Source organism: Microcaecilia unicolor, chromosome 1 (genome assembly GCF_901765095.1).
Source record: "Microcaecilia unicolor chromosome 1, aMicUni1.1, whole genome shotgun sequence".
Taxonomy (NCBI): Eukaryota; Metazoa; Chordata; class Amphibia; order Gymnophiona; family Siphonopidae; genus Microcaecilia; species Microcaecilia unicolor.
The window spans coordinates 192,875,260-192,901,086 of record NC_044031.1 but is presented as its reverse complement, the minus strand read 5'-3'; the positions used below and the strand labels follow the sequence as shown (position 1 = coordinate 192,901,086).

The window sequence follows — 25,827 nt, the reverse complement described above, 5'->3', positions numbered from 1 at the left end:
AGATGATCTGCAAAGAGGAGTGGACCAAAATTCCTCCTGACGTGTGCAAACCTCATCATCAACTACAGAAGACGTCTGACCGCTGTGCTTGCCAACAAGGGTTTTGCCACCAAGTATTAGGTCTTGTTTGCCAGTCGGATTAAATACTTATTTCCCTCTGCAGAATGCAAATAAATTCATATACTTTCCACAATGTGATTTTCCGGATTTAATTTGTGATGTGCTATCTCTCACTGTTACCAATAACCTACCCTTCAATTATGGGCTGCTCATGTCTTTGTCAGTGGGCAAACTTACAAAATCAGCAAGGGATCAAATACTTATTTCCACCACTGTATTTCCAGAACCCCCCAAACCTGGTAGGGAAAGTAGGACCTGACTTGGGCTGGCATCTGTTGCTGAGGAGCAAAAGGAAGAAAGGACTTCCCAAGCCTATGTGGATTATCATTTCCAGATATACCAAGGTTTGTGTTGGAAGCAACTGACTCTTGGTGAAATAAGGACTGAAGAATAGTAGCTATTTTGGATGAAATTTGCAAGTCTTGATAGTCGCAAATCAGCCACTCACGAGGTATGTATGAACCTGCAATCCATCCTCATGAAGGAAAGCTGCCACTATCTCCATGACCTTGAAAAAATGTCCTTGGTGATGTGGAAAGGCTAAAAGACATGGAAATAAATTGAAAATGTTCTTTGGTGGGAAAGTGCACTGGGAATATGAAAGTACGCTTCCTTGAGATCCAGGGAGGTTAGAAACTCTCCCTGCTAGACTGAAATTTACACACTGCAAAGTTCCCATTGTGAAAAGTTGAACCTTAAACGCTCTAGACTATTATGACATCCAAACTCAGGTGGAAGGAAGCTCCCTGGCTAGAAGTGCAAAGCTAACAACTTCCCATTCCCCCAATTGCAACTAGGGACAGTTTTGACCTTTCCTAAATGAAGAAACGTTGCAAGATGGTATGAACTGCCTGATATTTGGGCTTGAGCTTGCATGGAGAATCCAAGAAAAATCTGCAGTGGAATGGGAGAACTCCAGTTTGTAACCCTGCATAAGAAAATCCCAGCCACATTGGTCTGAGGCAATCCTGGTCCACTCCTCATGAAACCCGTAAAGGAGTCCCTGCCATTATGAAACCCGAGGAGTGAACAGAGAGCCCATCTTTGGGAGATGCAGTAGGCATAGGTATACCTGGAGTTGAAGCCCAGATCATTCTGCCAGCATGCAAGGCGGCTTGTCGTAGTGGAAGTAAAAACCCTGAAAGTGGTTTTACTGATCTGGAGCCTGTGGCCTCACTAAATCTACGACTAAACTGAGAGGATTTAAAAGAATCTGTAGACTCATCCTTTGGGAAGCTGTGAGACTTGGAAGTCTCTCAGGTCATTACCCAACTTCCCTAGATCTTCTACAAGCACAAGATTACTTCTAAAAGGTAGGTTGCTAAATGTGACTTGGAATCCACATCAGCTATCCAATGCCTGAGCCAAAGCTAACTTCTTGCAGAGAGGGTTAGGAATTGGCTGGTGTGGCTGTGCACTAGAACTGGCTGCATATTGGAGCTAACAAGTGTGACTGAGAACCAGAGCTAGATGGTGTAGTGGAATATGGCTGTTTGCATCATTGTGCACTACAGATAGCAAGCTGCAGCAGGACATGACCCAGCAACCTGTAGATCTCTGTGCTAACTCTCAGCAGAATGCTTAAACCAGGGGTAGGCAACTCCGGTCCTCGAGAGCAGCAGGCAGGTCAGGTTTTCAGGGTATCCACAATGAATTTGCATGAACTTGATTTGCATACACTGCCTCCATGGTATGCAAATCTATCTCCTGCATATTCATTGTGGATATCCTGAGAACCTGAACTGCCTGCTGCTCTCGAGGACCGAAGTTGCCTACCCCTGGCTTAAACTATTACGTTACCTCTACACTGAAGTAGCTCAGTAATAAACACTAGCTGTCCCATACAATGAAAAGTTGTAAAAATGCAATAGAAGCCATTAGAGCCACTGGTGATGCTGCGTATGCAATAGTTTGGCTAGTATCAGTGTGCAACATGAGAGAGGAAAGCTAGCTTTAGTACAGCAGTGTAGTGATAACTGTTCCAGTCATGCAATGAACTGCTTGGCATGGCAAGCAGTAAGTAAGAAAGAATAAAATCAAATATGCCTCATAACAGAGCCGAGTCCACAGCTTCTAATATGATGGATAAACCAGCCTTGAACCTATGACCTTCAGCTTGAAAACCAGCCACCTTCTAGAATAAAACTATTTTAATGTAAACACTGCACCCGGAGAAAATGCCACCTTGTCATCACAGAGGGTGCGGGATTACCATGGAGACCAAGAGAAACCTGGGAGGAGTTCGCTATCCTCAGAAATTAACTCAAAATGTAACATTTCTCTCGGAAAAATGGAGTCAACAGTACTAAACCTGGCTAAACTAATCACCATGTGTACTGCCATGCTCTGAGAAAGGATAAGAGGGAAAAACCTAGAATAGGACTTTCCCTAATCCTGATTCCTTTCTCCCTTTTATGTTGCACACACACCATAAACCCCTTCGAGGAGGGTACCAAGCAGAAGTAAATCAAGATAAATATTCTTAGTGCTCAACTGCAAGAGAAGTGCAGTCATTATCCTCAATAATACACTCACAGTATAATCATTACCTGCCAAACTGCAGTCATTAAGCTTCGAGAAGCCACAGACCAGTCTCATGGTCCTGCTGGACCTCCGACCCCCAGTGCTGTGGCTGCTTGGGAAGCTACAAGAGTCCTGAGGACTCCACTGGAGTCTTCTGATAGGAAGGGCTCTATGAGTCCCTCAGGCCTCTTCATCAGAAAAGCTGTACTCTGCAAAGGTACCAAATCTGGAACAAAAAGAGGAGGGGTGGGGGGGGGAGAATCTACCTGTGCTCCCCCAGCCACAGCTTCAGAATAAACAGCACTCAAAACCGCTGGCATCACAGTCACACTGGACTCTTCATGGAGCGCTGGCACCTCAGCCTCACCATCTGGTGGAAAAATGGTGCCTGCAAGTGCAAATGCCAAAGAAAATGCCGCACCCACCAGAATGGGTTAGGAGAACATTATACTCCCCAGTTTCAGGCCACCCAGTAGCATCCAGTGATGCAGCAGTCAGCAGGCCTGCGTGGGAACAGTAGGAACAAACGTCCAATGCCACTCCCCATTTCCCACGCCAGGAGCCATGCTGATGAGGCCCCGCTGGCGCCACATCACAAAAATACTGAACCCCCTTTGGGAATCTGTTACTGGAGGCAAGTTTAATCCACAGCCAGGACTATAAACTGGCACAAGCCCACTGCGCTACTGTGAGCAGGCTGTGAGATGCTCTTTTTAAATACATTTTTAATATGAGGCAGGAGAGGGAGCCGGAGCATATCTCAGTCAAGGTACCTCAAGGCAGACTAGGAGGGGACCAATGAGAGAGGATGGGAGGGACCTGGTGCCACCAGGTGTACACCTAGACCCTAAACCTGGGCCACCTCAACCCCAAATGCTCAACCAGATCTGGGGGACCAAGCCAGGAGCTAAGCAATCCAGAGCTGCACGGTTATGACCATCCACCTGCTAGACAGAAAATACTGAGGTTAAGGTGGCTACATATGACCACATATTGTAAACCTCTGAAGTTCTCTCTATCTCCACCTGCTCGCAGAGGGTCATAACCCACAAGTCTCTGGACTGATCTGTGGGATGCTAAGGAAGTGCCAGTTGACATGGGTTGAAAAGGGATATACCAGAACCAGGGACAAGCAATGATATAAAGCAGTGGTCTTTGACAATTTTTTACGTTGGTGCTCTCTTGGGTTCAAAAAAGCTGAAGAAGAGCAGAAAAATATTTTCTTACTTGGGGTGATGACACCAACTGATGCTGCTCGACATCCATCCGCACCAGAACACCTGACCTTGATAAGACATGTAGAAAACAGATAAACCCTCTTCAAATATAGGACCACAAAGCGCCCCATTTATTAAGCCACGTAAGAGGCGCGTTACCATTTTTAGCGTGCACTATGCATTAGCGCATGCTAACAATGTTGACGCCCATAATATTCCTATGGACGTCTACACCGTTAGCAAGTGCTAATTTTTAGCACGTGCTAAAAACACTAGCACACCTTAGTAAACGGGGCCCTTAAAGTACAAATGCACACAAATGAAACCCTAAGATGCCACATACGACAATACCAGAGAAATAGAAAGAAATGCATTTCTTCCTGAACAGTGCAAAATAATATAAAGGCACCAGGGGAAGCTGAGACTTTTGGTAGTAAAACACTTCCTATCAGGAAATGTGCCAAGTTTTATATGGCTTTTGGAAAATATAGTTGAGCCTTTGCTACATGTGTTCATTTGCCTACTCTTGTTTGGATTGAGAGCTGAAGAAAAGCTCTTTCTTTCCTTGACGTCCTTTGTGATAGGTAGAGGACAGTAGTGAGAGTTTGTTTGTGTGCAGTGCTCTGGCATTTAAAAGTGAAGGAATGGGAGGATGTGCTATGTGATGGGAAGGAATCAAATGATAAAAGCCACCAAACTTATACATGATACAGGAGAGTCTGGGCTTCTAGAGGAGGAGCCAACTTTTACGCAGCAGAGAGTCAAACTTTCAAAATATGGTGGTTCAGAAAAGAGTGGAAAAAGGGATTCAGTCCCTCTTCTATGCTGTATATTTAAAGATTGGTCATCAGTCTTGGAGTTACTGTCATTTGATTGTTAGAGAAGAGTTTATTCAGTAAAGATCTTCTGCTCAGTAGTAGACAGTATTTTTGTTTTTTAAATGCTGACTCTTACTGGCTAAGGTAGACCTAGATAGTGTCCAGACACTATCTCTTTCTCTTTATAATTCAGTGTGTCTCTCTTTATATATTTTTAACGATGAGTATAGCTTAAATAATAGATTCTATCAGCTTCATAAATAAAGCATATACAATGCACTTATAAAGTCTTTGTCTCTCAACGGTTTCAACCAACAGGTCCCGTTTCGCCCATTGATTTCATCGGGCTTCGTCAGACCCTCAACTATCCTTCTAACATTTGGAGATCCCTTCTCATTGTTTCAGCTCCCTCTAGGGTATCCACTCTATTGGCTATCTTTGTGTTATCCGCAAAAAGGCAAACCTTTCCTTCCAACCCTTCAGCAATATCTCTCACAAATATATTAAACAGAATTGGACCCAGCACTGACCCCTGAGGAACTCCACTGCTCACCTTCCTTTTCCTCCGAGCGGATTCATTTTACCACCACTCTCTGCCACCTGTCGGTCAACCAATTTCCTATCCAGTTCACCACTTTTGGTCCTAAGTTCAGCCCTCTCAGTTTATTCACAAGTCTTCTATGAGGGACTGTATCAAAGGCTTTGCTGAAACAGGTAGAAAAAGTGACAGCCAAAGCCAAAAGGATGCTTGGGTGCATAAAAGAGGCATGACCAGCAGGAAAAAGGAGGTGATAGTGCCGTTGTATAAGTCTCTGGTGAGGCCTCATTTGGAGTACTGTGTACAGTTCTGGAGACTGCACCTGCGGAAAGATATAAACAGGATGGAGTCGGTCCAGAGGGTGGCTACGAAATTAGTAAGCGGTCTTGAATGCAAAAATCATAGGGATAGGCTTATGAACCTAAACATGTATACGCTGGGAGAGAGGTGACATGATAGAAACGTTTAAATATCTCAAGGGCATTTATATACAAGAAGAGAGCCTTTTTCAAATGAAGGAGAGCTCTGGAATGAGGGGGCACATGACAAAGTTAAGAGAATAGGCTTAGGAGTAACCTAAGGAAGTATTATTTCACAGAAAGGGTGGTGGAGGCGTACAATTTGCATGTTTGTTGTTTTTTTTTCTGTATTACAGTGCTTCTTAACCCACTTCTCAGGATCCACCCAGTCAGGTTTTCAGGATACTTACACTAAGTATGCATGAGATAAATTTGCATGTACTAATTTCACTGCATGCTTATCATGTATATAATGTCTTCAAAACCTGATTGGTTGCGTTGGTACTTAGGACTGAGTTGAGAACCCTGCTATCATAAGCCAAGTTTTTGAAAAAGAAGCAAAAAGATAAACACCCATATCCTATATAATAAAACACATCTCCAACATTCTGAAGCCGAGAATGTGAATCATTCAAGCCTTGAAGCATTCCTGCAACGTTCTGGAATTACGTGTTGTCAATTGAGGAGATGGAGCCTTACAGAGCGCAGGAATGCTTCAAGGCTTCTCTCTCTCACACATACACACTCCATCTCTCACCCACCCACTCTCTCTCAAATATACACACTCCGAGGAAAGGGGGGCATGGAACACGCTGGGGAGGAGAGGGAGGGAGGGGGGGGGCCAAGACCTTGGGGGGGAGGAGGGGGGGGGGGGAAAGAGAGAGGGGGGCCTGCACCTTGGAGGGGGGGGGGAGGGGGTCATGGAACTTGGAGCCTCCCCACACACTCTCACTCTCTGTCTCTCACATGCACTCACATACTCACTCTCTCACACACACACACACACTCACTCTCTCTCTGACACACACTCACTCACTCTCACTCACACACACACTCACTCACACTCTCTCTAACATGCACACTCCGAGGAAAACCTTGCTAGCGTGTTTCATTTGTGTCAGAAACGGGCCTGTTTTACTAGTTCTTACATACAAGGAAAGAACCCACGTGGTTCTGTTTTCTAGTCTGTACACATCTCAATAGCAGGTGTACTGGGGTTCTAGGACATGTAGTGACGTTTGCATTTCTAGCTTTTGCTGCTAGCTGTTTGAGATTGGGATGTGAGTTCTGGTGTGGTAGCTACAGTATGTGCTCCCTCTTTTGTTTGTTTCTTCATTAGTGGACCGTTGTACAGAAGGCACCGCCATTTTCAAGGCAAGTTCTGCCGTGTTTGCTTGCAGAACTGGAGGTGTAGGATTTCCACAGGGGCTCTACCGTCCCGTTCTGACAGCCCCTAGAGTCCTATGACAGGGCTCTCGCGTCTCTGCATCCCCCCGCCCCCTCCACTAACTTTCCTCCAATAACAGCGACCCCGGCCAGAGCGGCAGCGAATGAAGCCTCGCGCTGCTCCTTCCCTCCCTCCCTCCCTTCCCGGAATGCAAGTTTGGAAGTGCATCCCCTGCCCGTCCCTTTGGCTACGTGGTGCCTTGGGTTGGGAAGCGGGTGGGATCGAGCCATGCCGGTGGCGGTGTCGGTGCTGTTGCTGCTGGCGGCGGGGGTCGGGGCTCAGTACGAGCGCTACAGCTTCCGCAGTTTCCCGCGGGACGAGCTGATGCCCCTCGAGTCGGCCTACAAGTACGGACTGGACCAGTACACGGAGCAGCAGTGGGGCGAGAGCGTGCGCTACCTGGAGATGAGCCTGCGGCTGCATCGGCTCCTGCAGGACAGCGAGGCTTTCTGCCACCTGAACTGCAGCGCGGCGGGTGGCGACGACGACGACGTGGGGGAGGCGGAGCTGCAGGTGTTCGGTGAGCTGCTGCGGAGGGCGCAGTGCCTGAAGCGCTGTAAGCAGGGGCTGCCCGCTTTCCGCCAGAGCCAGCCCGCCAGACCCACCCTGCACGAGTTCAGCCTCAGGGAGCCCTACAAGTACCTGCAGTACGCCTACTTCAAGGCGAGTAGCGGAGCAGTTTAGATGCTTGGTTCAAAATGATTGGGGGTGCTGAACCCAGTGCACATGACCTCTGGTCGGACAAGGAGTTTGTACACTATTGGGGGTGCTACAGCACCCACAGAGCTGGCTCCTATGACCCCCACCCCCTTTAATAAATGAAAGATCAATATATATATTTTTTGCATTATTTGGCTTTTCTCCTCATGCCTACTCTCCCTAGCCCTAGCCTTTAGGAGGCAGAGCAGAAGGGAGTTGAAGTATGGTGCCAGGGCATGTGGGGGCTGAACTGGGGATTGGGGAAAGTGCTGCCATACACTGGAGGGATTCTGAGAGGAGTGGGTGTACCTGGGGTACATGCAGGGATGCTGATGCTGAGAGGTACTGCATCTAGGTGGAATTCCTTCCAATCTGTAGCCAGGGTTTGTTGGGCATTCTTTCTTATCTGCATTTAAAAAGGTTTGGACAAGTTCCTGCAGGAGAAGTCCATAATCTGCTTTTGGGATAGATATGGGGAAGCTACTGCTTGCCCTGGGATTGATAGCATAGAATCTTGCTACTGTTGGGGTTTCTGCCAGGAACTTTGTGTCCTGGATTGGCCACTGTTGGAAACAGGGTACTGGGCTAAATGGCTCATTGGTCTGGCCCAGTATGGCTATTTTTTATGTTCTTATGTTACAGGCTTAGAAGAGAAAACCAGACTTTTGTGTTTGAGGTATAGAAGAGTGAGATGTTCTGTCAGACTGTTCCCAGGTTGCTTACCTAGTATGTAATCTTAAAACAGGCCAGTATCAAGCAAGCTGTCTTTACATGTGTGCCCTTGACGGAAAAGTGGTGAAGCACAATGGGGTTCTTATTAAGCTCAGATTACCTGTGTTTCAGGGCAGTGGGTTTTCAAAGGAAGCTTTTGCCGTGTTCCAGAATTTGAGAGTGGAATGCTGCATGGGAATCGGGATTGCAGCCAGGTCAGATTAGATTTTGGACCGCATAGCAATTTCTGTGGCTCTGTTCACCAGCTTCTAGTCAGTAGTTCCCAAATAGCATTTCAGCCTGTGCCTCTATTGAGTACTACAGGATGGGTTTTACTGAAGTCTTGAGGGGGTAGCCCTGCCTTTATTGTTTAGGTGGTGGCTTATTTTAACTTCATACTTTAGTATGCTGCTTTCCAAATCTATGACTTGCAAATTTGGAGAGCATGAAGCTTCTCTTCTCCCCACATGCTTCGATGGGGAGTGCAGCACATTTTGTCAGATCATAAACTAGCCTTGTTATCAATCAGGTAATATAGAAAGCCAGGCAAAGTGCATGTAGGCATCTCAGTGTAGGTATTATTTCTGAAGTATCCCTTCTGTTCGTACGTTTTCATTTAAAGAGAGGGTTCATGGGAAGTCCCAAAAGGGTCAATGATTCAACCCCCCCCCCCCCCCCCCAAAACCAAACCCATTACATTTTCATAATGTTTTGGAAATCAAAGCTGGACCAGCACTTTAGGTTTATTTGGGCTCCTGGAGCACCACACTTCCAGGAAGACAGTGCGGCTGTGCGTTGAACCCAGACTGGGCTGCACTGTAGCAGTGTGCTTTCAAGGTTTGGGCAGTGCAGCAGATGCCCCTCTGAAGCATGGTAATATGGTTGCATATTTGGGATGCGCATGCCCCCCCCCCCCCCCCCCCAAAAAAAAATTGGTTTGTTCTCATTTTAAATTAAATGTTCTGATTTTCATTTATTTTCATATATTTGGGTGCACATTGTGGGGTAGATTCAAGAAAGAGCACCAAACTGATGCATGCTAAGCACGAAGTCTATAGCGGCGGTTCTGCACCTAACTTTTGACGTGAGCACTTACACTGTGTCAAAGGTTGGTGTAAGTGCTGGCGCCTAGCCGTTGGCAGTTAGGCATGTAACTCCTTGTGTTCTATAAGCTGTGGGCCAGATTCTGTATATGGTGCCTAAAGAATCTGTGCGGTAAACAGTTCTGACTAAGCTATTCTATAAGCTGCGCCTTAATTTAGGCATGGTATATAGAATGCGCTTAATTGATATTCTAGCGCCTAAAAGTATGCGCGTCCATTTGCACCAACTAAAATGTGACGCAAATCCCTGCGTGTAAATTTATGTGCACCAGGCCATATTCTGTAAATGCACGCACAATTTTTGGAACGCCCATGAAGCGCCCATTTCCCTGCCCATAACCATGCCCCTTTTTGCCTGCACGTGTTAGAATTTAGGTGTAGTGCATTAGAGAATACACTTAGGGCCATGTTTACTAAGCAGCGTTATAGGCACATTAACGTTTTTAATGCGCATTAACCATGTATGCGCGTTAACCATGTGCGTGCCTACAATTTCCCTATAGGTGCCTACATGGTTAGCGCGCACGCTAAGTGTAGGCGTGCTAAAAACATACACCTTAGTAAACAGGGCCCTTAGGGATTTGTGCATGTAAATTCTAATTATTGTCAATTAGTGCTCATTGTTGCTTGTTATCAATGCTGATTAGCTTTTTAAGCCAATTAAGTTACACGCGTAATTATATAATATGCTTGGATCCCTAGGCACGCTATATAGAATCTGACAGTGTGTGTTTAGCTCCTAAGCACACCCCTGACCTCATGCTCCTCCCACATCCATGCTCCCTAGAATTTGTGCACAATAGGATTTGTGTTTGTAAATTCTAGAATAGCAACTAAGGGCAGTTGGGTGTGCAGTTTCTAATCGGTGCCAATTAGTGCCAGTTAACACCAATTTAATCCAATAATTAGTTCAGATTAACAGCCAATTATTAAATTAAATTGTGCACGCAACTGACTTTATTCTGTAAATTACACACAGAAAATTGAGTGCTAGGCAAACATTTGGGAGTTTAAGTGTGTAGAATTAGGGAATGTATGTACATAATTTTTATGCACAGAAGTCACTTGTGCACAGATTAATTCATAGGTATATGTATGTACAAACGATTTGTGTGATGTTTAAAATTTGTAGGCACACAAACAAACTGAATGTGCACTCATTAATGCACATTCCTACTATCTTGGAACAAAAAAACAAGAAGCAGACATTGAGGAAGAAAATGCAGTCTTTAGTGCTCCCAAGGCTCTTGATATGGCCATGTTTTGCCAGTATACAGTACTGTATGCCCCTGACACAGCCTGTAATCTTGGCGAAACATGGCCATGTTAGGCATCTCAGTGTGAGCCCTGGGAGTATCAATATGATTCATTAAAGACTGCATTTTCGTCATCAAGGTCTGTTTTTTGTTCCATGGTGGATATTGTGGACAGATTGCCTTCTTTTCTCATTCCTACTGCCTGTGATGAAAACTGCTACCTACCCTTCTCTGATTGCCATTTGGCATATGGTTTTCACTACTCTGCCTTTAAATCTTGGAGGATAACGTGCCTACTGTCTGGTTTAGGTAACGTTCCTACTGTTGTATATCAGGTAAAAAACCCCACAGAGGAACTCTGTAGAAAATAGATGGTATAAAACACTGTTGGGCAGACTAGATGGACCGTTCAGGTCTTTATCTGCCATCACTTACTATGTTCTCTAATCCAGGACAGACGTCGTTATTAGGTAATTGTAAATTTGCTGACTTAAAAGTTTATTTGGGGAAATGTTTCTTTTTTTTCAACCTATATGTCCTTATTTCATTTCTTACCCTCTCGGGACTGGAGTATGAGTATTGAGGTGTATTTCGTTTCCTATTTTTTTCTATGGGGTTCTTTTACTAAAGATTAGTGCACGCTAAGGACTAGATTCTATATATGACGCCTGAAAAATCCGTTCCAAAGGAATCCACAGATGCTGAGAACTCTGTAATCCCACGGGAATACGCAAAATGAAGAAGAAGGAAGTGGGAAAAGGGCCATGGACTCCAGAGACGTGAAGGACAATCTTTTACTTAAAATGGATTTATTGATCAAAGACTCAACACAACGTTGTGTTTTGGCCCAAAAGGCCTGCATCAGGAGTCTAAAAAATAAATAAATAAACACATACATACAATAATTATATTACAATTAGATGATAAAATTAGATAGTCCAAAATTAAACATAAAAGTATAAACATATTAAAAAAAAATGTATAAACATATGTAAATAAATGGATAAAAATGAATACATCAATAGTACATCGTAAAAGTCATCAATGAAATGAAACACTTGTGGAATACATGAAGCGTAAATAGATTGATCTGTTTCTAAAATACATAATTTTTAAAAAATATTTTAAGAACATATTATATAGGTTAGGTAATCAATTAGAAAACAAGACATAGAGACGTACTGACCTTATGGATTATTCGATTTCAAAAATTCTTCAGAAATGAAGCATTTCAAAATGTACTCAGGTAAGATGGTCTATAAAATACCCATGATAAAAATCCGTGCAGAAAAATAATACGCCTAGGCATATTCTATAAAGTACGTCTAAATCTAGGTGTACTTTATAGAATAATCCTAAATTTCCATTAATTATTATTACAATTTAAAAAAATTTAATTGTGTTAAAAAAAATCATACTGCAGTGTTTCCTGTCTACTTCAAACATCTCTTCTGCTCTCTTCCACTCCCAATCCCTGTCCTCAGCTCAATTTGGCATCTTTATCCTCCACCCATGATTCAGCATCACTCCCCTCCCTACGCTGGTCTTCTGTTGGTCCCCAGCATTAAGAGGCAGTAAGGGCTCCAGCAGTGAATGGCCACACAGTTATTTTCTAATTACTGCACGGCCATTTACTGCCCCCTTTTTAAAAAAAACACTTTTACCGCTGCTTGGTAAAAGGGCCCCTTAACCTGTTGTCTTCACCCATGCTCCACTCAAACCTATCCCCTGAACCCACCTACTCTACAACTACGCATCTACTTGCACTGCTTGTACTTTTGGATGTGACCTTGCAGCTCTAATTTTAAAGTGTACTTTTTATCAGTTGAAGACTTGTTGCTACTTCATTAGAAAAGATGTGTTTCTACTGTTGCCCGAGTGTGTGACACATGACTGTGGAAAAGCTGTTGAATAAGTGTTCTGTAACTGCGGAATCCTGTTGTGCTATTACGTTATTAATTATTATTAGTGGTTCTAAAGATTGTGGGTGTGTTGTTTTTCTGTTTAGTCTGGCAATCTTCCAAAAGCCATTGCAGCTGCTCACACCTTCCTGCTGAAGCATCCTGAGGACGAGATGATGCAGCGGAATATGGCCTATTACAAAAGCCTGCCTGACGCTGAGGACTATGCCAAAGATTTGGAGACTAAGTCATATGAAGTGAGTAGTTTGGGGAAATATGATGGGAGGCTTGTTAGATCTGATGGCATTCCCAGACCACTCGCACCTAAATGCCTGTTGTTGAAGCAGTTCATAAACACACATTATAATCAAAATAAACAGATTTGCATAATACAATAAACTGCACAAATGCCATAAAAATACAGTCAATAGAACACTGCTCCTTGCAGAGAATAGGAAAAACCTGTGTTAGGAAGAAAAGTGCATCCGGTTTATATGGAAACCTAAGAGCCCCTTTTCCTAATGTTTAGCATGTGCTAGCTGCTGCCAGAGCCCAACTATGGAGGCCTGCTCAGTGTGTACCTATTGCATGGATGCTACCCTCTGCCACTCCACTCGATCCCTCAGTTGGGCTGCTAGGTAACACTTTTTATCTCCATGAATCTGATTTGTGTAACGCCTCCCAGCCAACACTAGGAGGTCTTTATTTCCAGGTAAAGCTGAATTCTCAGTTATGGAGGTCTCTAAATAAAGTCTGCTCTGCTGCTGGTTTCGATAAAGAGTGGAAAGAATAAATGAAGCAAATAAGTTTCACCATCTTAATTCATGCTATTTGTCCTGACCAAGACAGATTTAGCTGAGCCCACATATCCAGTGCCGGTCCCAATTTGCTCATCAGTGGTATGTAATTCAGTCGATAAAGCTTAGTGTAATTAGCTATTATTTGTATTTCCAGGTTCTGAATGTTCTTCTTAGGCCAATTGATAGCAAAACTGCTCTTCAAATGTACCATCTGTTCTGTCATATGCACTACAGGCTGGATTCTATAAATGGTGCTGAAACATGGGTGCCAGAAAAGATTGATGCTAAGTGCGGTTATATAAAGGGGGTGTGCACCCTTTATAGAATTGCACATAGTGCCGATTTCTTCACCCTAACTTTGGGCACCAGACTTTTGCCTGCTGAAATCTGATGTCAATGCTGATGCCCAAGTTGAGAGCACAGACCCATTATTTAGTAACAACGTGCACAACTTTTCGGAATGCCCATGTCCCTCCCATGGCCGTACCCCCTTTCGAGTTGCCCAGTATGGAATTTGGGTGCTCGGCATTATAGAATAGTGCGCAGCCAGCTGCGCACGCAAATCCCTATTGGTGCCAATTAATGTCAATAATTGGTTAACATCCAATTATTGCTGGTTAATGGCTCGTTTTTCATGCCCAAATTTGGGCGCCATATATAGAATCCGGGGGTGTATTCAGAATTTCAGATCTACTGGTATTTACTTTGAACCCCGCCAACCTTCCATGTCACCTGAGTTCCCATGATATGAGGGTAGGTAATTTGCAATACATAAAGAGGCATATTTTCAAAGCACTTTGGGAGGCTAAGTTCCATAGGTTTCTATGGAACTTTGGGAGGCTAAGTGCTTTGAAAATGAGCTAGAAAGTCATCTGTAAATAATGATATCCAATTGTTAGTACCACTCCATTTTTTCAACAGCTATAAACATAAGCCCTTGTCCACCCTGTGATATACCTTCTCTGCATCTATAGACAGCAAGAGGGAGGGATGTCTTGTTTCTGTGCTACCTGTGTATCATTCAGCAGTTTCCAAACATGTCTCAGAATAAAGCCAGATTGGTCTTGATGTATTATTTGCTCTAGCACTTCATTCAGCCTGTCCACAGGAACCTTGGCCAGGATCTTCGGTCTATTTTGCTGCTGTGATCCATACACCATAGGCCCTTTACTCTCTTCAGGGAGGACATACCAACCTCTCCCCTTGCAGAACCGAATGATTCAAGGAGACCAACTGCTTCAACAAGAGGTCAGCAAATAATTTGTAAAATTTCACAGAGAAGCCATCCAGCTCCAGTGTCTGTCTTGTCTGGGTTCAGAGGTTTGGTGGTGCAAAGCCCCTTCTCTGTAATATCTCCCTCTAATCTCTCCACTTTTTCTGAGGTAAGAGCAGCCAAAGGAACTGAAGCTAGATAGTGATCCACATTCTTCTCGTCCACTGGGGTCTGCACTCTAGGCAATTCCTCATTCAGCCTTGCCAAATGTTCATGAATTTCTGTAGATTGGCTTAGTATCTTACCTTGGACATTCTCAATGTCTGAGCTTTGGCTCACTGCACCTTCAGTTTCTGGGCTAGTAATTTAGTGGCTTTGTTACTGAATTCAAAATATACCTGCTTGGCCTTCAAGTAGTTATAGTGGGTTTTATTGGACTAGGTTATTCTAATTAGTAAATTTAAAATAAATTGAAGAAAATATTTAATAGGTTGAGGCCTTCAAGCCATTCAGCTTCTTGAAGCATCAGTTGGCACTTCATGGACGAATTCAGGCTCTTAATAATCATGTACACTGCTTTATTTTTAATTATCACCAGTCATGTTGAGGATGATTTCTTTATCATCATCTCGCTAAGAGCCCAGACCACTTAACATGTTCCATCTCTAGACCTCCAAAACAAGACCTTTGTGCCATACTTCATAATCTCCACCCTCCTGTATTGTCACCTCTTTTCCACCCCCCAAACGTACCAATCCTAGCCTGCGTTTCCTGCAACTCACAGGCCTTCCCACCTAAGGTGATAATGTCCCATCCCAACCCCACACCCAGGATGTCATAGAACATTAAGGGGAGAATTCATCAAGCAGTGTTATGGCCTTAATGCATCTTAACTCGTGTTAAGGAAATTAGCACACACTATATGCTAAAAGCCCATAGGTATATAATGGGCTTTTAGCATTTAGCACGCTAATTCTTTTAACGTGAGTTAAGGCTGTAATGCCACTTGATGAATTCCGCCCCTAAGACACCACCAACAAATATTGTGCATTTCCCTTCTTAGCTATTTCATACGTCACATTTTCCCCTGCCCTGCATCCCACTTCAGTAGTCTACTAGAACGTCCTGTGTTAGATTGCAGGGGGAGTAAAAAAAAAAAAAAAGTTGTGAAAATGTATGCATTTAAGGTGGATAGTGTTCATAAAGATAAAAGGTCTTTATTCTGCTAACCAGTTCCCTAGAACACTTTACTCTTCAGTGCTATAGAATTAGTCATATCATCTTTCTAGTCGAGTTTAGGTCTGCTATGGAAACCATGTTCTGAAAAATAGTGATCATGAAAGTGCTGCTCCACCTTCTGCTTATGAGGTGCTCCTCCAGTTTTTTTGCTGACTTCTACAAATGATACCTAAAATGCCTTCCTCCATGATTCAGACACTGCCACTTGATAAAGTCTCTCTGGAGGACAGTGTCTCCAGATGGGTTTGTTTTGTACATACCATGACAGTAGTGAACCTCATTCCTAAGCCAGGGTATACTATGATCTCCGTCTCTCAAATTTACTGCTAATGCTTGCTGTAGTACTTGCATCATGCCAAAGAGAGCTTCCTTTTGGAGTTCATAAGGTGTAACATAGGCAATTTACTCAGGTGCATTTGGAAGTCCTTTTTTTATCAAGCCTGTGGCACCCAAAATGATGGGAAATGTTTCTGCATCTTTTTGCAACATTTTCTTGATTCTTGAAGATCCACCCTCTCTCCACATGATTCACCGTGTAATCATTTGGGACCAACACCTCTATAATCAATGCTGTTCTGGTGTTTTTCTCTTTTACCACTATATCCGGTTTTCTTCCATCCAGCTTTTTATCAGTTTGGACGGGGATGTCCTTGGTGATCATCACCACTTTGTTTTCCACAATTCTCTTTGGGTCTTGATCCTAATGCTTTTCCAGTACATTGACGTTGTAACGCTTATAGAGTTTCCGTTGAATGAGATGTGCTACCCTGTTGTGCTTTTCTGTATAAAAATTTTCTACCTTCAGCACTTCACAGCCAGCTACGAGATGAGTCTGCAGTGAGGGGACTTCAGTGCTTCAGCTCTCTTGTAATACCCACATCCTGCAGAGTGTTCCCTTCTTCCTCCCTATTGTGGACTCTGAAGGTCTTACTTGTAAATAATAGCCAGTTGGGAAAGTCTGTCTATAGCAGATGTTCTTTTCTTACAATCAGTCTGTTATTCTTTAATTTTTTAATTGCATACAATATAAAGTAAGATATATGAGTTTATCTTGTTGGCAGACTGGATGGACCGTACAGGTCTTTATCTGTCATCTACTATGTTACTATGACATTCTAATAATCCATAAATGATCAAGTAATTCAAAATTCTAAAACATAAGACATAAAATAAAAGCAAGTAAAATATCATCCTGGATACTAAAGACCACCAAAAGGCGGTGGGGGGGGGGGGGGGGGGGGGGAGAAAAATAAATATTCATTTACAATACAGTACCCAAACAAAAAAAACATTGTTTCAAATAGAAACAGGCTGACGGCCTAACAAAAACAGATTCAATATATCAAAACCTCACTGACTAACATGTTAAGAGTATCATATCGACCTGGCTGACTGGGCTTAAATTGATTAGGGTCATTTCAAGATACATTTTGCAGAAACATTGGAAAAAAATTCCATCTCCACCTCTATCAATTTAGAAAGATAAGAGAAAATAAGCTCTATTTTTATCCTTGGTTTCTCTAGAGAAATCTGGATGTATACCAGTGGCATAGCTATTGGGGGGGTGGGGGGATGCTTTGGGCTCAGACTTCATCCAAAACTACAGTACCTGTTCAGTGGCTGGTGGGGATGTTGAAACCCTGCCATCTGAAGAGATCTGCCTAAGCCATCTCTTCCCCCTCATGTTTCTTCAAGAACGAGGAAGTCGGTGGTGTGCCTCTAGCCACTGATGCTAGCACTCCCTGAGCATGCTCAGTTTGTGCATGAACTGATCATGCTTGAAGAGTGCCAGCATTGGTGGCTGGAGGCACGTTGCTGACTTCCTAGTTCCTGAAGCAGCACGAGACTGAAGAGATGGCTCAAGCAGCTGATCTCTTCAGCTGGCATGGCTTTGACATCCCCACCAGCAAAGGGGGGGGGGGAGTGGAAATGCGTGATACTCTCAGTCCACCCCTGGGCCTCTCAAAAATGGACTGCTGGCTGCACCCTGTCCATAGAAAAGAAGTTCATTATTGTGGAAAAAAGAACGACGAACCCAATATTTTTCTTCTTTAAGGTAAAAATAACCATCAAAATAGATGTAGTAGTTGGAAAATCTTGATGATTCCAAGATTTCAGTACAATCAACCTGTCATATCCTTAATATCTCTTCTTTTGTGTAACTTTGATGGTGCAAGGTCCACACACACCACCACCTTATTAAAGTTATGTGAAGGTGTCCAAGGATCTTTTCTTTTGTTGAGAAATCATAGAAGTATGCAGTGATATCCTGGGTTTGATTTATTTATCAGTGATCCCACTGATCTCTGTGCTCAGTCTGTCTTAATGCCCATATTGCCTGAGGGCAGTTCCCATGCCCTCAAAATTACTCGTGGCAATCTACATACTTGAAAACATATTCTGACACCTCGGATCTATTTTCTGGATCTTCCAACTTTGCCCCCAGTTTTGCATTTCCCTTCTTCAGTGCACCGATTCGATTTCCCAAGGATCTTGTAGTCTCCACATATTCATCTTACCAGTCCTCATTCTGCTCCAAGCATCTACCAATTTTTGTAACATCTTCCCTCATTTCTGCTTGCTTCTCTGGTATTTTCCTTCTCAGTGCCACAAGATCATGCCTGATTTGCTGGAACCACTCATGGAATTTGTACCAGAATGCCATATTGCTAATCTTGTGCCCATTGTGGCACTTCTGTGTAGCAGCACTCCATTGTCATCACCATGTTTTCGTAGTCCTGCTGAGCATAACCAGCACCAGAGTAGGTGAATTCTTTTAGTTTTTGACTTTTTCCTCACCAACACTTTCCTCACTGTTTCAGCTTACTGAAGGGCCAAGAAGCCAGGGGTGTCAGATTTGTGCTTAGCATTAAATATCTGTTTGAGCTTCTGAATGGCATTCAGATTCAGGAAACTTCACTGGAATACCATTTTGTAGATATGGTCCCTCTGTACAGAAGTCATTCTTTCAGTAATAGTAATAGCATATTCTACAACAGTTTCCAACCACCAGCTCATGCTGGGAGCAAGAGAGTTTATGTTTAGTTGTTTTGGAGTACAGGTGTCATATGGAAATATGTTGTTTTTAACCTGCCCAATTCAGCTTACCCGCCTCTGTGTTCCCTTTGGCTTGTTATGTGTAGAATCTCTTCATCCGAGCAGTGAGGGCATACAATGGAGAGAACTGGAGGACCTCGGTTTCGGACATGGAGCTGGCACTCCCTGAGTTCTACCGATCCTTCTACGAGTGCCTGGCAGCCTGCGACGGCTCCCGAGAGATCACTGAATTCAAGGATTTCTACCTGTCAGTAGCAGGTGAGCTCTGCAGAGCTGAGGGGGTGGGGATATGAGGGGGAGGCATAAGCCAGACATCTTTGCAGGTTCATGTTTTTTAGGTTGCTGTTTTAGACCAATATGTAGACCTGGTCTCATTGCCCAGAACGTTCTAGCATGTGCTCTGCACTGTTACAGCTTTAAGTTTGGTGGCTAAACGAACACAATTGAAACAAAGAAGGAAAAAAAAATGTATGAGTAAAAATCTTAAGGTCCAAGTCAGCTTTGGGTATGGTATTCCACATTTAGGACTAGATTCAGTAAATGACGTCCAAATTTGTGCGCTGAAAAAAATCTGCGTGGTGCACTATTCTGTAAACGGCATGTGCCGGTTATAGAATAGTGCTTAGAGCGATTTCTGCGCCAAACGTTGGGCATGAGGATTTATACTAACAAGCCTGGTGTAAATCCTGGCGCATAAGTTTGGCATGGATCCACCAAAATCTATCATACCGCATGCAACTTTAGTGCCCCTGACCTGCCCATGCCCCTCCCAAGGTCCCCTTTTGAGTTGCACTCTAAGATTTGCGCACGGATCTTAGAATAGAGCTTAGCAAGATGCGTGCTCAAATCCCAATTGGAGTCTATTAATTGCAATAATTGGTTATTAGTGCCCAATTGTTGCTGGTTAATGGCTTGTTACTCAATTAAGTTGTGTGTGCAATTTAGGTGGGTGCCCAAATTTGTGCAAGCAATTTTGGGCCCATATTTAGAATGTGTGGGTTAGGGGGTAATTTTAGAAAGGACTTTTCACATGTAAATCCTATTGTATGCGCATAAAAGCCTTCTTCCATTACGCAGCTTCCCACTATTCCAGAAACTTTGGAATAGTTGTGTCCATCAACCAGCAGCTGGAGATAGAGAACTGAAAACTGAACTCAGACATATCTGTCTTGACATTCAGTCCAGCGCCTCAGTATTTTCTATCTCCAGCAGGTGAATGGACACACTTTGGACACACTTTTCACCCTTTGGCTCTAAATGATTTGCTCCTGGTCCAGTTGGTCAACTGGTCCTCAATTGAGCTTTGCAGGTGGCTTCAGTCTGTAGAGTCATATCTGGAAGTCTTCAAATCCCTGTCTCTGGTTCCCCGCAAATTTACTACTACTACTGCCTATTGAAGCAAGATCTGGTGCTTGTGGAGGATGTTCACCCCTTTGATCGTACAGCTTGGCCATTGAAAGGGCTCAGTTGAGACGAAAAGGTTTTTCTGATTGGGTCATTGCTACCTTACTTCAGGTTTGGAAACGCTCTACATCCATGGCGTATGCGAGTGAGTGGAGGATGTTTGAGGGCTAATGTTTAGGGCTGTACTGAATATTCAGCCCCCTAGTGCCTCAAATGCATTATTTGTATTTGGCCGAATATGAGTAATGCATTCGTGGCACTAGGGGGCTGAATATTTGATACAGCCCTAGTTCTGAGCGTGGACTTTCCCTTCTCTGCTCATATTGCTCACATCCTAGCAAGGCAATAGTGGAGAGATTACATGAATTCTTTGCTTCGTTTTTCAGTGAGGAAGATCTCGTAGAGATATCAGTGCTAGAAATAGTATTCAGTGCTGATGACTCAGAGAAACTGAAACAAATCTCTGTAAACCTGGAAGATGTAATGGAGCAGTTTGGGTTTCTGCCAGGTACTTATTACATTTGTTAAATCGCAAGAGGATTGTGAAAATTTGCAAGATGACCTTACAAGACTGAGAGACTGGGCATCCAAATGGCAGATAATGTTTAATGTGAGCAAGTGCAAAGTGATGCATGGGGAAAGAGAAACCCGACTATAGCTATATGATGTAAGGTTCCATGTTAGGAGTCACTGACCAGGAAAAGGATCTAGGAGTCATTGTTGACGATACTTTGAAACTCTCTGCTCAGTGTGCTGCGGTGGCAAAGAAAGCAAATAGGATGTTAGGTATTACTAGAAAAGGAATGGAAAGTAAAAACAAGGATATTATAATACCTCTGTATTGCAGCATGGTGCGACCACACCTTGAATACTGTGTGCAATTCTGGTCACCACATCTGAAAAAGGATATAGTGGAATTAGAAAAGGTACAGAGAAGAGCAATGAAAATGATAAAGGGGATGGGATGACTTCCTTATGAGGAAAGGCTGAAACAGCTTGGGCTCTTCAGCTTGGAGAAAAGACGGCTGAGGGGAGATATGGTAGAGGTATATAAAATACTGAGTGGAGTGGAACGGGTAGACATGAATCGCTTGTTTACTCTTTCCAAAAATACCAGGATTAGGGGGCATGCAATGAAGCTACAAAGTAGTAAATTTAAAACGAATTGGAGAAAATATTTCTTCACTCTATGTGTAATTAAGCTCTGAAATTTGTTGCCAGAGAATGTGGTAAAAGCAGTTAGCTTTTAAAAAAAAGGGTTGGATGGCTTCATAAAAGAAACGTCCATAAGCCATTATTAAAATGGACTTGGGAAAATTCACTGCTTATTTCTGGGATAAGCAGCATAAAATGGGCAAGTCACTTAACCCTCCATTGCCCCATGTAAGCCGCATTGAGCCTGCCATGAGTGGGAAAGCGCGGGGTACAAATGTAACAAAAAAATGTATTATACTGTTTTGGGATCTTTCCAGGTACTTGTCACCTGGATTGGCTAGTGTTGGAAACAGGATACTGGGCTTCATGGACCTTCAGTCTGTCCCAATATGGCAACACTTATGTACTTATGGATTGGCCACTGTTGGAAAACAGGATATTGGGCTAAGTGGATTGTTGGTCTGACCCAGTATGGCTGTTCGTATGTTCTCCTTATTGCTTGTCTATGTAAATACTGTACTGAGGAGCTGGACTAGATGCCAGGAGAGACATGTCTAAGCTCAGTTTTCAGTTCTCTATCTCCACCTGCTGGTTGATGGACCCAACTATCCCACAGATTCTGGAACAGTGTGGGAAGGACTAATGGAATGAAAATCAGGTAAGCTCTAATTTCTCCTTATTAAATTATCCAAGTTATAAAAATGTGCACAGTGAGAAGAAAGTACATTTACATGACCCTAGGGTGGGTGTGTTTGGGAGAGGAGTCTGGGCAGTCACACACTGTGTACGCAGTTTGTAAAACACACACCTATGTGCGTACTTAAGCCCCATACATTTACATTCACTAGTTGATGTAAATATACTTGGCTGTATTTTAGCTGCTATTTCAGTTGGTTTTGTGATGCTTTTTTATAAAGACCTGTAGGTACTTATCACCCCCGATATTCAGCTGGCAGCGGACAGTGTTTTTTTGTCCTCCGCTGGCACGAAAACCAGAAATTCAGTTGCTAGGCCCTTTGCAGGCTTTGCCATTGAATTTCTGTTTTCTTTTAAAAGTCGATTATTGCATGGCCGGTAAAGTCAATATTCAGATTTAACTGGCCATGGGCTAGTGCATAAAGTTATGACAACTGTCCTATTTATGCACTAAATATGGCCGATTAGCTCTGAATATTGGAAGCTAACCAGACTTTGCCCTTGAAATGCCTCTGGAACACCCTGATGTAGCTGGCTTCCACTTTGGTGCTCTCCGGTCATTTTCAGTGGCAATAACTTGTTAAGTGTCTCTGAAAATGACCAGATAGTCGCGTACAAGCGAGTTAACCGGTCAGCGGCCATTTCTGGCTGGTTAACTCGCTTTTAATATTGGCCAGTACGTGTCTTTATAAAACAGGCTTCCAACCTAGGTAACCTGCTATAAACTGACCCTCTTAGAGCATGTCTGGGGTGTTTGGCTGTAGCTCTGAGGTAGAGTTATTTTTGTTTGGAGGGTAATATTAGAGAACAGTTCATAGGTGTTGGAAAAAGTGTGGTAAGTTGCATAGTAGATAAAGACCTACACAGTCCATCCAGTGTGCCCAACAAGATAAAAACATAAAATATGGTATGACGTGATATAACGTATGCATACTTGATCGTGATCTGTCCTTGTTATTTTTGGGGCACAGACCGTAGAAGTCTGCCTGGCATGGTCTTATTCCCCAACTACTGGAGTTGCCATCAGAGCCCACTCTAGCCCATCCAGATCTGTATAGCCATAATCGAGGTACAGAGGTCTGCCTTTTCACTGGCTGTAATGAGCTTGTAATGCAGAGGCAACCTTTGATCTCACTCTGTGTCTTTGCCACCCTTGTAAGTGCTGTGCCTGGGACCAGTGTGCATCCCTGTGTAGTGGTAGAAGGGAGCATGTTGCTGCCTCAGCACTTAGAGACATAAAGACGTTTGGTGAGCAAATGGAAGCTTTAGGGAGAAAAACTATTTGTTGTTGCTGGGTTTTATTTCCAAGGCACAATATAGAAAAGAAATGTGACATTTTGAGAAAAGTTGTATAGCCTTGCATTTTTTCCTCCCCCACCCCCCTACATCTGAGCTTCCTTCTTCACTGCCGCTGATCTGTTCACTGCTGCCTGCCTTTCAGCATCAAGGAGTTATGTTTCTGTAAGCCGCACGCCACTGTCTGGCTGGCCACTGGCACGAGGAGCACAGTCTCACTGAGTGGAGCACACATGGGCAATTTGATGCAATTCAGCTGCGTCATCAGTACAGAGTTTACTGTTGTGTTAAACCAAATTTTGTTGGAAAGCAACAGCACCACCCAGTGGACTGACTTCTGTTTTCACATGTGTATAATGGCACAAGAATTTTTGTTTGGGCTCTTGTGGAGTGCCATCAGTCATTTGTGACATTCACTCATTTTTCATGAATAATCCCAAATTATTCTACTGTCATTAACATTATTGCATTTCCTCTGTCCGTGTTGCTGCATCTGATCCTCTCAGCTTTACCTTAGGTAAGAGCAGCTAGTTTTGTGACAGAACATACCAGTAGTCCATTTTCATTGCACAGTAAGTGATTTTAACTAGTTAGCAGAATTTACAGTGTGTTCTCACAGCTGCTCATGAGTTCCTCTTTGTCAGGTTAGAGAAATTGAAAAATACTAAACTTGACAGCCAGAATTTGCATTTGGTTGCAGATCACTACTTTGAAGCCCTTGAGTGTAAACTGAAGTGCGAAAATGATTTGACCCCTGTCATTGGTGGCTTTGTGGTGGAGAAGTTTGTGGCAACCATGTACCATTACCTGCAGTTTGCCTATTACAAATGTAAGTATCTGTCCCCCAGCTACAGTGATGTTGGCCTTTTGGCATCAGTTGTGGGGTACAGCAGAGGAAGTGAATAGGGGAGGGATTCTGGGTTTTGTTCATTTCGTTTTCAGTAGATTTACAACTTGTTGTCAGGGCAGAACATTCCATAGAGTGGAGAAGTAGCCTAGTGGTTAAAGCAGCAGATTGTGAACAAGAGAGACCAGGGTTCAAGCCCTGCTGACACTCCTTGTGGCTTTGGGCGAATCACTTAACCCTTGATTGCCTGAGATACAAACTTAGATTGGAAACCCGTCCCCTGTCCCCTGAAAGGATAAGGGAAGTTGGAGAGGGAAGGAAGTAGCATCACTCTTCTGCCCATGAATAGACAGGAACAGAGTTGTATGTGGGGATGCCCTTTCAGCTGCCAGAAGCCAAGCACACAATCCTAGGGACTATTGGGATGTTCTTCATCGCTGGTCCAGCTTTGTGGAATGATCTTCCCCTAGAGTTATGGCAAATATCCTCACAAATGTCATTTAGAAAGCAACTTGAAATGTATTTCAAAAGGAATATTATTGAAGATGTATTATGATTAAACTGTTTGACTCTATTAGATGTGGTTGATTGTTTTAAGTTTTGTATGTTGTAATTATATGTAATTTTCATTTATTTTTATCATGATCTTTAACCTTTTTTCATTTTATTTTGTCTTTTGTATTTTATGATTATGTTGCATTTTATTGTGTGCTTTATGTTACCTGTTTGGATTAATGGGATAATATGAAATAGAATACTGATAAATTAAAAACAAAAACCCCAAATAAACTTCCTGCATACCTGTAGAATTTGTTGCTCCTCAGAATGGGGCCCTTTGTGGATGGGAAATACCTATGGGAGAAGAGCCATGTGGAGATGAGGTGATGGGAATTGGGAGGGGAAAGCACATAGCACATAAAGATAGTGCAAGATAGAAAACTGAAAATATCAGAAACATAGTCCATTTGTCATCTTAACTAGGAAGCTTTGTAAAACTGTCAGATGTGTAATCAGTTTTTGTGTGAGGGTGACGTGGATTCGTTATTTTTGCTCTGTGCACATCTTCTAAAGATTTTTTCCTGTTTGTCTTGAGTTTATTGTCTTTGAAGAGTAATGGACAGTTAATCCTTTCCTTCCCTGTCTCCTGCTTTCCTTGTTGTTTAATACAGTGAATGATGTGAAGAATGCAGCTCCCTGTGTTGCCAGCTACCTCCTCTTTGACCAAGATGACCAAGTGATGAAGCAGAACTTGGTCTACTATCAGTACCACAAGGAGAAGTGGGGCCTCATGGAAGAGGATTTCCAGCCCAGGCCGGTGGGTAGCATGGTACCGTGGGTAAAATAAACAGAGACGGAAAGTAGAGTTCTTTTATTTGTGTCAGATATGTGCCATGTAGTAGAGGAGATCTGTGGAAAACATTATAGCAAGGATTGTAGGTATGCCTTTGACCTCTTCGTGTTGGCACTAAGGAAGCATGTTAAAATCCT

The 25,827-nt window shown here is 43.2% G+C and overlaps 1 protein-coding gene across 1 annotated transcript in view; it reads left to right on the top strand.

The window, feature by feature from the left end:
* The first annotated feature begins 7,118 nt into the window (after window positions 1-7,118).
* Window positions 7,119-25,827, top strand: part of CRTAP (cartilage associated protein) — a 41,333-nt gene continuing 22,624 nt past the window's right edge. Inside the window, exons 1-5 of the mRNA XM_030203374.1 lie at window positions 7,119-7,625; window positions 12,740-12,889; window positions 19,028-19,199; window positions 24,193-24,321; window positions 25,509-25,654. Coding sequence (XP_030059234.1) covers window positions 7,191-7,625; window positions 12,740-12,889; window positions 19,028-19,199; window positions 24,193-24,321; window positions 25,509-25,654 — 1,032 coding nt within the window. The 5' untranslated portion in view covers window positions 7,119-7,190. The remainder of the gene's footprint in view (window positions 7,626-12,739; window positions 12,890-19,027; window positions 19,200-24,192; window positions 24,322-25,508; window positions 25,655-25,827) is intronic.